The sequence below is a fragment of the Vanessa tameamea genome, chromosome 2, assembly GCF_037043105.1.
Source record: "Vanessa tameamea isolate UH-Manoa-2023 chromosome 2, ilVanTame1 primary haplotype, whole genome shotgun sequence".
Classification (NCBI taxonomy): domain Eukaryota; kingdom Metazoa; phylum Arthropoda; class Insecta; order Lepidoptera; family Nymphalidae; genus Vanessa; species Vanessa tameamea.
The window spans coordinates 7,868,747-7,883,236 of record NC_087310.1 but is presented as its reverse complement, the minus strand read 5'-3'; the positions used below and the strand labels follow the sequence as shown (position 1 = coordinate 7,883,236).

The following is a 14,490-nucleotide window of genomic DNA, read 5'->3' as shown; positions in this document are numbered from 1 at the left end:
TTTTAGGAATAAAGTTCTATACGCAAATAAGCTTTTTTTTATATTTGAATCTAAATCATGTGTATTCAGCGTACATACACATTGTTATATAAAAGGAAAATGTTACTTTAAAATATTGTGATAGTGTATACGAAGTTAAACTACCAATGTAATAATAAATCTTTATTAAGGGTTACTTTATAAAGTTACTAAAATATATATCGTTTCTAGCGGCTCGGAACCTAAAATACTCTAATTAAAACTAAGCAAAAAGTGAAGTTACTTTAGTAACATATTTACAAGTGTCGTATTGGTCTACTATGACAATAATAAGTACACTTCATCGGCAAGCTGCGAGTCCAGGTTAAACGAACTCGTCAGGTTCTCTCGGGGCGTCCAAGTCTCGGTAGTGTATGACCGGACGGAACTCGGCGCCGCCGCCCCTTTAACAATCAACACCCACGTTAGTGGCGACGTTTCACAAAGGGGCACTAACACTTGCCACACGAATCTTTACTGCGAATATAATCTCAGCTTCCCGGGAGACTTGTTTGTAGGGCTTCTATGAGGAAAATTGAAGAAAATTCGTATGTTCATTTTCGGACACTTTATTTGATAAGTTATTATTAATACATTATGTATCTATTGAGTTGGGATTCATATTAGCAAGAAATGTTTAAAAGATAGGTTTAATTATATTTATTCTTAGTTATACTTATTACAAATGTAAAGAGAACTTATTGAAATAAAAAAATACAATTTACAATAAAGATAGAATATTTTGTAACAATTCCCATTTTATCAATAAAATCCATTCTAATATGAGCTATTACTGTTTTGTAAATTACAATGATTTCAACAACTGTTCTGTACTCATTTAACTATTATGTCCGAATGATTATTTTACAATTGTTTTACAATGTAAATGATGTCGTTACAATAAAACTTAAAAAATATCACCGCTATCCGGGAAGTCGAGATCGTTGTAAGCAATAATAGGCCGGGACCGATCCACGTTTTCCCTGCAAATTTATTCCTTCAACTCAAAATTTTGTTTTCGACAGAATATTTAAAAAAAAATAACATCAGTAAATCTATTATATAATTCATAAAACATTATAAATACTCCATATATTCATCTAAATAGCATAAAGTGTTTAGTGCATAAACAATACATCTGATTAAGCAAATGTTAAGGTCATGCGATACAAATAAGAATAAGCGGTCGTTTGAAGCAGGTCACGAGAGTTGGGTGGGACTGGCTGACGACCGCCATGCAAAATATGCAAGTTAGGATAAAGGATAAAATAAATGTTATTTTATTGTTCCAATAAATTTTCTCGTTAATTGCAACATTTTTTTTTTCTTTAAACGATATATGCTCTTGATGCATATAATTAATAAACTTAAAATAAATTAGATATTTATTCAGAATTCTCTAATTTTTTATATTATTATTTTCTTATAAACGAGTCCTATTACAAATAAGTGGATTTTAGATTTCTATTTCTGTATTTATAAAAACTAGTGATCATTATTGAAAATTTGAGGAAAACACGAATTTGCATGTAACCATAAAAAAACTTTTTTTTTTTTTTTAAATAAATGGTAATGAAGTATTTTGTCTGCCTATTTATATATGTTCTGTATGAAAAATACATGTGGAATAATGTGTTAAAGAACGTCGAGAACGTGTAATATTGTTATTATTCTGCCAGTTTGCCGCGACAGAATGAGTTAAATACACATATAAAATGCGTCATACATGCTCGGCAGCTTTACTTACACCAAACGAGTTTTCTGTCTTAACAACATTCTAATAATACAAAAGAGGAACAGGCATTGAAGTATTTTAATTACATGTTCTAACTTAAATCGTATAGTTAATAGTATTTTAATGTAAATTCAAAAATTATTAGTTTAATTGTGGCCAAACTAAAAAGGCATAGAAGCTTCCGTAGAGATTAAATAAAAAAGCTTAATAATACATATTACTTCAGATGTGTTTATAGATGAAAAATTCACTTGGTTGTAATATTTTCTGTTAAGATGTCAGTAATTAAGGCGAAGAAGTTTATATTGTTTTATTTATAATATTCTAAAACACCGAAAATAGTGTTCTTTGTTGTTTTTAATAAAAAAATAGTAGGAAGGATAAGGGATATGATATATTAAATATAAAAAGGATAAAATGAAGATATTATAAAATATACTTAGTTACAATTAATCACGGAAATATTGTGAATATATGCGCAACCTTCTGCATCGATTTTAATGTTATACATTTCATACTATGTGTGTCTGTGCGTATTGTCGTAGAAAATGGTCACAGTTAAAGTACATAACGGTATTATTTAAAAAAAAACATTGTATTTATTTAATGGTACAATTGCTTATAATTTTAAATGTATATAATTTATCGATGTAAAAGGCATAAAGTGTGCTAGCTATGAACACATATAGTTTAAATATTAAAATGTGCTAGGTGCTTTATAAGGCACCTAAAAATATATTTAAAAAAACACATATTTAATGTAGCGAAGCAAATAACGTAAAATATAAGATTGCGTTCCCACAATATTTGTTCGTATATTATAAAGGTGGAAGAGGATGGGAAGTTGTAATTTTCTAAATGCTAAGGCCCATCTACCAACCCATGCATAATAAATACATGTGCCGTACAAGAAGTACAAACTATTTCTTATATTGTCAATATCACGACATGTTGTCTTTTGTAAAATAATCGCTTGGTGTAAATTCTTATATCTTACGTTACGTGCTCCGTTTATTCGTAAATATCTTTATATTGATAAAGTGGCGGCCGTAGGAGTTTCGGTGCTCGGCTATTTTAGATACACTTTCTTTAATTTGAATATCATTTAAATTACAGTTTTCATTCAAAAGGATAAAAACGTACTCTTTCAGCTTCTCGTTTAGCACAAACGAGCTTAGAATCAAGTAATCGTCACAAAATTTCAGCAACTGAACATCATATTCTAGGCATACATGTAAGATGGTGATTTCCACATGAGTTAGTCCTTTCGTATTTATGATACTGATATTCAAATTAAAAAAAGGAAAGCACTCAAAGTTCGCGCCACCACCACGGCCGCCCGGTCTCGTGGGTCACCTGGGTCGCGAGAAGCGCGGGTGTCGCGGCGCGTAGGGCTGCGGCGGCGCCCATCCACCCCAGCCCCAGCCGCGCGCGCCTCCTCCGCCCGAGCCGCCGTACCTGCACGGAAACGATACCATTAGAGTGACAAGGAGCCCCGCCGAAGCGTGACACAGCGCGCAGCGACACGCACGGGTGCGGCGGCGGCGCGTGCGCGGCGGGCGGCGCGGCGCGCGCGGGCGGCTCGGGCTGCTGCGGGCGCCGCACGTCGCGCACGTACGCGTTGAAGTACGACACCTCGTGGCGCACCTCGTCCACCTGCGGGTACGATAATTATCATTACTCTCTACTTATTACTTGAGTATATCATCGATGTTGAGATTTACTTATCATGGGAAGCGAAACATTTGGAAGGGTTTTTTTTAAACAATAATTCTATATTTATCAAAAATATACAACTTTAATAAATAATTATATTAAATTTACCTTTTCTCCGTGTTTGTTGAAGATATGCTTTCTTATAAAATCTGGTCCCTTGAATTTTTTTCCACTGAGCGGGCATAGCCATTTATCTTTAGATAGCTCTTGCGTATTAGCTTGTATGAATTTTTCTACCTCAGCATCTGGATCCTGTTTAGTTATAATAGGAATTTAATGATATATGTTTATGTTATATGTTATTACCCGTAAGATAAATTGTTATTTGTTGCTCTTACTTTGATACCAAGTTTATGCAATTCTTCTTCACTAAGTGGTTTGACATCTTGGAGAAAAGCAGACATTTTCCCTTCGAAGGTCTTGATATAATCTTGAATTTCTTGCTGAGTAGGCTGTAAACAAATAGATTTAGTTTATAATTATTGCTGTTATGATAAAGACAATACTTTTTAATTTATTTCTCACAATATTCAGTATTAAAAAACAGCAATTAAACCTTATTAGCAGGTGGTCCCGAACGCGCGTGCATAATACCGCAACGGTTTGGCATCTCATCTTCATATGGGTACTCGCAATGGTTGTAATAGTCCACTGAGTGCACAATGCGCAGGTATAACACAAGGCGATCCAACACTCGAATCAATTCAGGGTCCTGTTGGTCCTGTGTTGTTGATTCAGAGGAAGCTTCCAAGCCCAGCAACTCCTCCTCTTCAGTGGAGGCTTCTTCTATCAAGTGTTCTGTGATTTTATGAAGTACAGGATTTTTGGAGTTCAGGCTAAAGTTCTGTAAATGATGTTTTACTTTTAGATTATTAACATTTAAACGTAAACGTTGCGTTTGCAAAGTAGTGTTCGTTTGCACATTTATATTCGCGAGGGTGCGAAGAAAGAACACAGTGTGTACACGAAAAAGTGACTAATGAATGCGATCGTTCAAATCTAAAACTGAGTAGAGACCTCGTCGGGGCGATCGGCGTCGGCGTCGTCGGCTCCGTCGGGGCGCGCGTCGCGCCACAGCCGCGTGCGCGTGTCGAGGTGGTGCGCCAGGCGCGCGGCCAGGCGCGCGTCGGCGCGCAGCACGGCGCGCTCCAGCGTCACGCCCGACACCGCGCGGATTCGCCGCTGGAGGTCGCGGTTCACGATCGCGCCAAGTTCGCACTCGCGCAACTGGATAGAACATAATATGGTACGTTATGTATGTTCTTAAAATCAGTGACGAATATTATATACGCGAGTAGTATAAATGATTTAAACAGCCAGATTCTATATGTATTTAGTTTTTAATTGGTTGAGTTTTGCTCGTTTCAAACAACGTCAGGCCGAGTCTTTGTTGGGAGTTAGACAAGGCTTTTTTGCATTCATATGAAAATAATTACACAAAAATTAGGGATTAAAAATAATTTCATTTTTATTTTTATTCACCCGAACCATCAATGAGCTTAGTCATTTACTTTTTTAGCTGTTTCATGGATTGGAATAACTTAATTTATATTAGATTATACTAGACCCCTCATTTTATTAAGATAAGTCACTACCGAAATACACCCCCTACCGAAATTGTAGTAAACATTACCCGTATATTATTAAGGTTCCAACAGATGTCTTTAATATTGACTTCTCTGCGGAAGGTGACCCAGCCACGACGGAACCAGCGTCGCTCGGGTAACGGGTCAGCCAATGCGACACGTAGGAATCCACCATAACGCTTGCACATCTACGGAGATAAATAAAACACAACCTTTTATCTGAATAGAACAAGTAAAATATAATAAATAAGAATGCAACATTTTTTAATATGTTATATAGTTATACAAAAAATATTTTTGGAAAGATTCACCAAAGGAACTTTCTATGATTTAAATTGAGTTTCAATAGTCTGCTGCCATACTTACAGCTTCCACTTCTGCCTTTGTTATAGTTGGTGCCAAATTTCTTAAGAATATTGAAGTTGTTTTGTGTAAAGCACGGGATTCTTTCTTCTCTATAATGACATCATTAGCTGTGTCAGATTTGTTGTCATTGTTTTCGTCTTTTTCTTTATTATCGTCGATTTTTTCAACTGGTGACTTGGATCGTTCTTTTTGTTTTGGAGATTTTTCAGGTGTTTTTGATTTCGACTTTGACTTTTGACGCCGATTGTTCGTTTCACCTTCGTCTTCTGAGCTCGATGAAGAAGAACTTGACGACGAGGAACTTGAAGAAGATCCAGGTGGTGCTGTCAAATAATTAATGAATTATGCCTGAGATACAAAATTTCAGAATCACTGAGTTGATTGTATTAGTTTATAGTATATAATTTTTATTATATTTATATAGGAATGTAGTGAGATGTAGTGAATAGATTATATTAACTAAATATACTTATTAACCATTATACATTATGTAACCTACTTTTGTACCTATTTAACGTATGATCTATTGCAAATAAAGTCAGTATCTACTCAGCAGTCTCGGCTTTCATTCCTCTCTTAGGGCACCACATTACAGTAGAATAACTATTTAATCACAAATGTTTCAGCTTTTTTTTATCAGTTCTAATGCTAACAATTGACTAAAATTATAATTTGCAATGTTAGATTTTCTGCATGTTCTTAAAAGTAAACTAATTTTCAACAATCAAAGTTAAATCGAATAGCATAAGGGTAACTCTTAAGTAACGGGTTGAATAAGGATAAAAATCTATTTAGTGCCACTGAAATTTATATGAATAGTAATTAAATTTTATAAATTTGTGTAATATGCTTACGAGGTTCTTTTTCTGGTACTTCTTGATCAGGTTCTGTTCCAGGAGCAGAGTTGTAACGACAAAATAATTTAGCTTGTTCTTGTAGTTGGCGGAGGTGGGGATCAATCTCCATAGTAAGTGGGGCTGTTGGCTTTGGAGAATCTGACTTTTGCTCCTAAATCAAATTAGTATATCAATATGTCTTATAAAGATAATTTTAAAACTACATTTATAAAAATTAAAAATTGAAATTAACCTTATCATTCACCGGGTTCTCCGTTTCATCTTTGACTTTAATTTCGTCGACATCAATAACAAGGCCTTTGTCAGAATCGTTTTTATCTAAAATTAAAATATTTTTCTATAATATGGTTTATATTTTTTCCACAAATGTTTAAGTCAAAACCTATAAGTATAAATTTAGATAGTTTATATTAAATATACTATAAATATTCTATCAGTTATAAGCATTTAGATTTCCATATGCCTATATATCTAAAGCTATATGTAATGTACTTTTCAATAAGGTTAAGGTAGTAAATATTGACAAATATTTTAAAGGAACTTAAATAGATGTTTTGAAGAATAACTTACCTGGCTTGTCATTAGTAATTTCGACAGGTGCTGGGTCATCAAGAGCTTTTAAATCTTCTTCAGTTCCACCTTCCAGTTTTATGACCACAGTATCTAGTAATCGTATCAGTTTTTCAGATTTGTCTACATCCACACTGACCTTGTCTAGTTCACCTTGCTCTAGAAGCTCAAGAAATACATTGAGACGATTCTGAAAATTATACACTTAATATATTACATTATATTATTAGTTAGTTATATTTCACAACTTATACAAATAATGTTATAAAATCTATTTATTCTTTCTACATTTTTTTTTAGGACCTTATCGTAATACCACCAGTTCCACTACTGATTTTTTTTTATCAGATATACTGATAGATTAAGAAAGTTTTTCGATTTCATGCCAAAGGGGAAATTTTAAGTTAAAAAAAAAAGGAATCTTACCTTTAAAGCAGCTAACTGTTCTTCTTTACGCTTCACTGATTCTTCAGGGTGATATTTTATCTTGAACCTACATAACAAAAAAAAAAAGCATAGTATTAATCTTATATAGCAATGAAGTATGTTCTAAGAACAATAATCCATGTAAGATAGACCAATTTCTACGAAAAATATTCCATCAAATATTTGATGTCTTTTTCTCTCCAATAGCAAGGATAGTTCAAGTAATATAAAATGATGTCTTTATTATGGAGTTCGGAATTTGGGCCAACATACCTGTCTAAATAAACCTTCCAAAATTGGTACAAAAATAAAAATTGCTTATGTAATATTTAAAAAGCTTCATAGTCTCACCTGCTCCACATTTGTGGAATAACAAAACCCTACCCCTAACAGTAACGAAACCCGTAGCATTGCGCGCTACGGGTCAACGCGAATTTAACTAGCTACACACAGCATTTTAACATTTGCATAAAGTTCGAATATTTTCTTAACGACGTCCAGCAATTCCATACGCTGTAGACTGTAGGGAAAAAAGTTTTCTATTAAAATTTGCATATTTAAAAGATTCTAAGCATAGTCTACTATCGATAACTTTCTGCATTTGTTGCATTTATTCTAGTTGTTTTCTTCTATGGCATAGAATCTTTTAATTATTAGCAAATCATTGAAACTGGATGTTATAAAATGACCATCAATACTTTTGAACAAATTTTAACCATGACAAGTTTTTTTATATTTATTACAGTTGTTCAATTTTAATTGTATTCTAAATAAGATTATTCACTCTTCTAAAAAATAATGAAGAAATATAGAAGAAACATAACTGAATGTATCTTACCACTCTTCTTCTTTATGAGCAACAAAAAATTCATTCAATTGCTGCCTTCTGAACTCAAGCTTGTATTCATTATATTTTTGAATTGCATCATCTACAGTAATGGAGTCATCTTGAGCTGCTAAGAATGCCTTGAAGGTCATCATAGTAGGAGGACCATCTGTTGGACCCATTGGCAGCACAGCATCTCTGATGTTATAAAGTTTTAATGATTACATTTCAGAGCCCACTATATTCTTATTTTAAATAAGATAAAATTTCGGCTTTAAAAATTCTTGATAAATTAGTTGCTATAAAGTAAATATGTGTACATTATGTTGGAACATAAAATTTTTTCAAATGTACTATTTAAAAATGATATTTGTATTTAAAAAAATATATTTTTACTAAAATATAAATATAGATTATATATTACCTTGCTGGTACTGGAGGCATTGGTTGACCATAGCCTTGGTGAGTTGGATGAGGACCAAAGTGGTCATGCGCCCAACCATATGATCCATATGAATCATGTGGCATTCCTCCATATCTTCGATCATCTACAGGCCAATCAGGTCTGATACGTTTACTGGGTGGACCTTCACCCCTAACTGGTGAATATCCTCTGCTGGCACTGGCACCTCCACGATAGTCTCTATAGTCGGGACCAGAACGGCCACCACGGGACCTATAATGGCCAAAAATTGCAATGTTATATTTAAAAATATTAATGTATGACACTATAAAAACATTTAAGTTTTCGTTGATGCATTTATATTTTTTATTAATTTTACATATGTAATAAGATAATACATACAGATTGTGTCTCATTGAAAGATGTCCTAGAATAAAATATTATTTTATAAGATTAAGAATAATTTTGTAAGCTATGCTGTACATTATTGTATATAGTATAGATAATTAATGAGATAATAAAGAGATATATAATGCAATTTTAATTGATAATAGATATTAAGAAATCAGTAAATGCTGTATTCTTGATATTATAAAATTAGATACCTATTTTTAAAGCAACTTTGTACCTCATGTTAAATGCAAATGAGCCTCGTTTCATGTTTTTATTGACTTGGCTAGGAAATGTGGAAGATTCAAAGGGTTGAGGATGGGATCTGGAAAAGGGTTTTGTTTCTCATTTAATAGTGTAGCATGGAATAGGTACATGGCAAATTGGGAATAGCTATATTACAAACTGTTAAAATTTAGAATTAATAATTACCTCTCCGACCATTCCTCTCGACCCCTACTTCTCTCTTCCCGCCTGTCACTACTTCTGTAACTGCTTCCTTCAGCAGCACCTCTCTCACCACGAAATTTGTCGCGCCTCTTGCGATCGTATTCATCATCACTGTCAGCCATTAATATAAATTTATGGTTGGCTTTATTAATTTAAAACAAAGACTCTACAAAAATGTATTATTATTTATCACAAGTAAGTAATATATAAATTTTACAAAAATCGTGATTCGTCACGAAACGCATACGTGCAATACGAAGAAAGTTATGGGCAATTGGGCATAGATAAAACACTTGATGCTGTATTACTGTGAGATTAGTGTCATAGACAATTGACGATGCTATACAACATAAGGCAATGTACACACTATTCGGCAAATGAAATGTACGTTGCAGTGTCATTATTCTAATACATTTTAATTTGATTTATTTGCAGTGTTACACGTGCACGTCATAATAGTTATAAACTTTAATACTAATCATATATTCAATTAAAAATAGCTCAGTATAATGTTCTAATTACTGAATTGATCACTTATATATTTGTACAAACGGATTAAACATAATCTATATTAAGCAAATAAAATAAAATTGGATTAAACACTTGTACTGTTATGATATTTGTAAATATTTTATTAAAAAACTATTTGATCTATATCAATTTGTTTATATTTTATTAAGTATGACGTATAAAAGACACTTGAAAGAGTGTGGTGTATAATATATAATGTAATAATAAAATAAGGGTCTGAAATTAAGGGACTAAAATTAACATTTATTGGAATTTATAATTAACAGAATAATTTAAAAATGACCTTTTCAAGGCGGTTGTCTATCTTCATCTATACAAACCAGTTTTACCTGTGTACTTATTCGTTCAAATATCACTATTTCACTTTCTAGTTCCAACAGCGTTATCTAAATTTCACACATTTTGAGGCACTTTTTTTATTCACACAGATCTCCTTCTCGTTACCTCTCCACTGTACGCGCCTTTTATTAGTTTTTATATAGGGCGGCAAGTTTTAAAATGAGGAAATGCCAAGTATGTATTAATTGTTAGGACAGTTTAAATGTAACTATTAAATATTGTTGTAAAGATACCACGTTGAATAATATTTAAAAAAATAAGTTATTCTTTACTAGCATTCAAAAGAAAATCTTGATTTTTCAAACTTTTATGGCAATCAAGACATTAAATAATGTTGGGTGTGACATAAGGTTTTGCAATTTAATAATTATTTTTTTTAAAGTAGCGTTAACGGATTTTTCAACTATATGTTATTTATGTCGATAAATATGGATTCAATGTTTTTACTACAATAAATATAGTCATTAAATAGTAATTAATAAATAGTAAATAATAAAAGTATATAAAAATAGTAATTAATCTTGTCTTATTTTACAATTACACCGATACGATGTAGGCACATCCTAAGTATAATAATAAATATAATTTAAAAAAAAAACTTTGAAATGTGTTAATTTCTTTTAATTTGAATATAAAAACTGTAATAAATATATGAATTATCTTTGAAAGAAATACAGAATCAATAGCAACTAGCTTAAAGTAAACAACTTGTTCGTATCAAGAACAATGTATTTCGTCACTATCATCTCCGCAGTCGTCGCGGCCATCGCACTTAGCCCCAAGTGGTACACACCGTCGATTTTTACATTGCATTTCATGAGTTCTACAAGAAATATCGCACCCCTGCGGTTCATCGCTTTCATCAGCACAATCTGCCAAGCCATCACAAAACCTTGATGACAGTATACACTGTCCGTCTGTACATGTAAATTGATCTTCTGGACATTCTAAAAAACAAAATAATAATTGTATTTATTTGCTTCAAAGATTTTAATGGGGTTTTTAAATTTTTATTTCTATATTTATCAATTGTATAGGAAGTAGCAAATAAAAAGCCCCGTTAGGTGAGCGAGCACATTCGTAACCCAGTTTTGTGGGCTACTGAACGGTATTACAATGATTTACATTACATGTTGAATTCAAGATTCATAAAATGACACACTATTAGATATTATTTATTATGTTTATTACAAATACTTAATGTAAAGAATAGTGAATCCATGTCATATACCCTAATAGCAGACTTTTTTGTATCATATAATAATCACAAAACTTATTAGTATATATTGTTATTTGACAATACTAAGTATATTCGTTTTTTATGGGACACTTTTTACTTAAAAATATCAGTTAGAGTTAAAAAAATTAAAATATTCGCACCCATAGTACAATTCAGTTCGTCGTATCCATCCCAACAATCAATAAAACCGTCGCATTTTTTTTTTTTCGGGAAGCAAGAAATTGAATGTCCGCATCGGAATTGTTTTGTTAAATCACATTCTGGAAACGAAAATAATACATATGTAGTCATAAAGTAAGATGGTATTAATTAAATAATCATTTATCTTTTTTATTTATATTCATTAATAAGTTTAGATTCGTATACCACAATGCATTTCATCAGAACGGTCGTAACATTGTATAGATCCATCGCATCGCGCTTCTGAAGATACGCAAAAACCATTCCGACATCGCCAATCTTGCGGCGAACATGATACTTGAGTTAGTAAACGGCAAACACGGACTCCACGACTTTTATCAACTAGTTGGCAAGCTTCTGTTTCCATTGCACACAATCCACCACAACCTTAGGTAAAATCGAATTTGAATAATACTAAAACACACATTACCCTAAAGGGAATTATTAGTATTGATAATGTTTAATTTCTTTTGTTTTTAATATTTCTTAGTCCCCAACCACGTAACCTAAGATTTGATGTCCATTGTCCTTGTTAGCTTATTAAATCGCTGGCACGCTCTTTTTTCAAAACGTAACACTGAACATATTACAAATTATGACTGTTGGGTCAAAAAAAGTGTAATCTAAGTGGATGGTAGCCCCTCAGTCAGGTACCCCCTTAACAAAGTTCACCACAAGTAAAATACATAGTTGTGAAAATTAATGAAAATTTAAAAAAATATTCCTTTTTTATAAGAATTTATTAAAAAAATGTTAATAATGTATCTTGTCATGTTAAGACATTTTAAGACAAACCCAACCGTTTATTTTCGTATACATATTTTGACATTTAGTTATAATTTAAGACAGGACTTATTTAATTTAAGAGTGATTGCATAAATATTAGGAGTACGAGATTATCTTTTTATTACCTGTTGGATCATCCATATCAATAGCCCGTTTGCAAATCGATTTTCCACTGATTTCGTCTAACATACATACTTCATTTGTTTGGCACGAACAAAAACTATTTGATATATTTCTGTTTAAGATTTCTTTCTCGCTACTTCTTTCTTTTAACTTTTGAACGTCCTTCGGGTACGTTTTAATATTTTTTCGTATTTTTAAGATAATATTGCTTATAATAGAACTATTTTTTGTTGCTGACAATAGGGATGCTTGAGTCGTGTACATTTCTTCATTTTCTTCCGTATCGCGAGGTACAAATAGGTCTGTGTAAAAGTTCACAACGGCCGACGAATTTTCATTTTCATTAATTTCTATAGTATCTCTTGGCACTAGAATTGTACTGGTATCATTTTTCACTTGAGTGAAATTTAATGTAGTAAAATTGACTAAAACCAAACTTATGATTACTATTGCTATTATCATCACACTTATTGAGCAGGCTTGTATTTGTGTCCTCCTTTTTTTTGGACTTCCAGTCAAAGACCAGTTAACTACACACCCAATGCCTTTCAGGCTCTTTCTCAGTCTTCTTTGATTTACATTTGTAGTACTTATATCAGGTTGAGTACTTGTATACTTATGGCGAAAATTAGTATCGATTTGTCTAGATATAGTTGGAATATGTTGTATAAAATCATCATTATTTATGCTTATATCATTAACTGATGCTTTTATATTGGAACAGTTGCCTAAATTATTAGAATCATCTATATAACTCTTATAAATATTGTTTCTCTGAATTTCTGACCTTGCTGGTTGTGCCTCTAATTTTGGTGTAGAGTAATTATTCGGTAAGAAACTATTTTCTGGGGGCGTAATACCATAACTTCTTATCTTGCCTCTACAAGTGTAGCAATATTTTCTTATTTTATTATCCTTACAAGGTGCATTTATTATGGCTTGCCTAAGATTACTATTTGCCCAAAGATGCGAACAATAAAGTGTATTCCAGTTTGAAGATTCATCAAGCGCACAATTCGATTGAGTCGTATTTTCACCAAAATTACTCGTTAAAGTCATTATTTCTAAATAAATGGAATCATTTTTCCGTATTATTTTCTACCTGTAAAACAAAATTATGGATTACTAATATACTGATCACAATTATACATATTTGATATTTTGAAACGTATTCAATTAAAAAAGGTAAAAGTCGAAGACATAAATGAAATAATGTTGTACACGCAATTTCCTCCTAAAAAAACCAAACTCGTGTACCGCCTGTTTTTAAGTCAATACTAATATAATCTATTTCTACTTTAACTAGGCTTACAGCTTAGTCTAGTATAGGTCAATTTATCAGGGTCAAACCTTTATTGTTAGGATGCTTGTGAACCGCTGAAACTTAAAATCTTTGTTTTAAAGTGATTCTTTTTTTATTAATCTAAATTATTAAAAAAATATCGTGTAATTTATTATTTTATTTTCGACGAGTCAAATAGGAAAATCGTACTGTAATGCTAACTTGTAACAACAATTTTATCTATTTAAATAATATATTTATCGCACGCGGCTACTTGATATCGTCCTCATAAAAGGTAAACGACCATTTGTTTCACTTTGCGTGTCTACTGTTCGTAATTTGATCTTTACAATTTCAATTAAACGTATTTATAAGTCTTTAAGCATGTTTTGACGTCTGAGTTATTCTCATAGATATTAAGATTTTAAAATTAGCTAGTCACTCTTATATAAAAATCGGTTTAATAAAAATGCAAGAAGTAAAAGATAACTTGAAAGGGGATTTTTTATTGCACGGTTTAGTACCAAGCAGTAAAGCATGCTAACTTAGTAAATATTCAAAAGAGTTTAAATTGTTCAAGGGATATATTTGTTTTTCTTTGAGAGCGTTAGGATAATATTTTATTACGGATATAAAATATTGGTTTTGATGATAAAAAAATGCTTA

General features: G+C 32.0%; 2 protein-coding genes across 4 annotated transcripts; both read right to left on the bottom strand.

The window, feature by feature from the left end:
- Positions 1–162: 162 nt before the first annotated feature.
- On the bottom strand, positions 163–9,611 carry LOC113398988 (serrate RNA effector molecule homolog). Of its 3 annotated transcripts, none has more exons than XM_026637970.2 (16): positions 9,326–9,611; positions 8,525–8,776; positions 8,113–8,298; positions 7,275–7,341; positions 6,849–7,038; positions 6,511–6,596; positions 6,276–6,429; positions 5,422–5,744; positions 5,103–5,243; positions 4,487–4,696; positions 4,026–4,313; positions 3,808–3,921; positions 3,578–3,721; positions 3,285–3,409; positions 3,110–3,211; positions 164–422 (listed from the first exon to the last, which is right to left on the bottom strand). In XM_026637970.2, exons 1-16 carry the CDS (start codon positions 9,463–9,465, stop codon positions 344–346), a joined length of 2,601 nt encoding a protein of 866 aa, XP_026493755.1. In that variant the 5' UTR covers positions 9,466–9,611; the 3' UTR covers positions 164–343. The 3 variants fall into 3 exon arrangements, with proteins under 3 accessions (XP_026493757.1, XP_026493755.1, XP_026493756.1); XM_026637971.2 differs by lacking the exon at positions 164–422 and adding an exon at positions 572–1,001; XM_026637972.2 differs by lacking the exons at positions 8,113–8,298; positions 8,525–8,776; positions 9,326–9,611 and adding an exon at positions 7,626–7,794 and having other exon boundaries at positions 163–422.
- Positions 9,612–10,819: 1,208 nt separating this feature from the next.
- Positions 10,820–13,641, bottom strand: LOC113398990 (atrial natriuretic peptide-converting enzyme-like). Its single transcript, XM_026637978.2, has 4 exons — positions 12,545–13,641; positions 11,820–12,020; positions 11,594–11,713; positions 10,820–11,160 (listed from the first exon to the last, which is right to left on the bottom strand). The coding sequence occupies exons 1-4, from the start codon at positions 13,599–13,601 to the stop codon at positions 10,931–10,933; spliced, it is 1,608 nt and encodes a 535-aa protein (XP_026493763.2). The 5' UTR covers positions 13,602–13,641; the 3' UTR covers positions 10,820–10,930.
- Between the last annotated feature and the right edge of the window lie 849 nt (positions 13,642–14,490).

Bases quoted from the DNA above. Each gene is read 5' to 3' on its own strand.
- LOC113398988 (XM_026637970.2), bottom strand. From the start codon at position 9,465: ATGGCTGACAGTGATGATGAATACGATCGCAAGAGGCGCGACAAATTT. The intron at 4,314-4,486 runs GTCTCTACTCAG...CATCATTTACAG, and splicing joins ACGCCGATCGCCCCGACGAG to AACTTTAGCCTGAACTCCAA. The intron at 3,922-4,025 runs GTTTAATTGCTG...ATTTGTTTACAG, and splicing joins CGGGACCACCTGCTAATAAG to CCTACTCAGCAAGAAATTCA.
- LOC113398990 (XM_026637978.2), bottom strand. From the start codon at position 13,601: ATGACTTTAACGAGTAATTTTGGTGAAAATACGACTCAATCGAATTGT. The intron at 12,021-12,544 runs GTAATAAAAAGA...ATTTTACCTAAG, and splicing joins TGATATGGATGATCCAACAG to GTTGTGGTGGATTGTGTGCA. The intron at 11,714-11,819 runs GTATACGAATCT...TTTCGTTTCCAG, and splicing joins TTCTGATGAAATGCATTGTG to AATGTGATTTAACAAAACAA.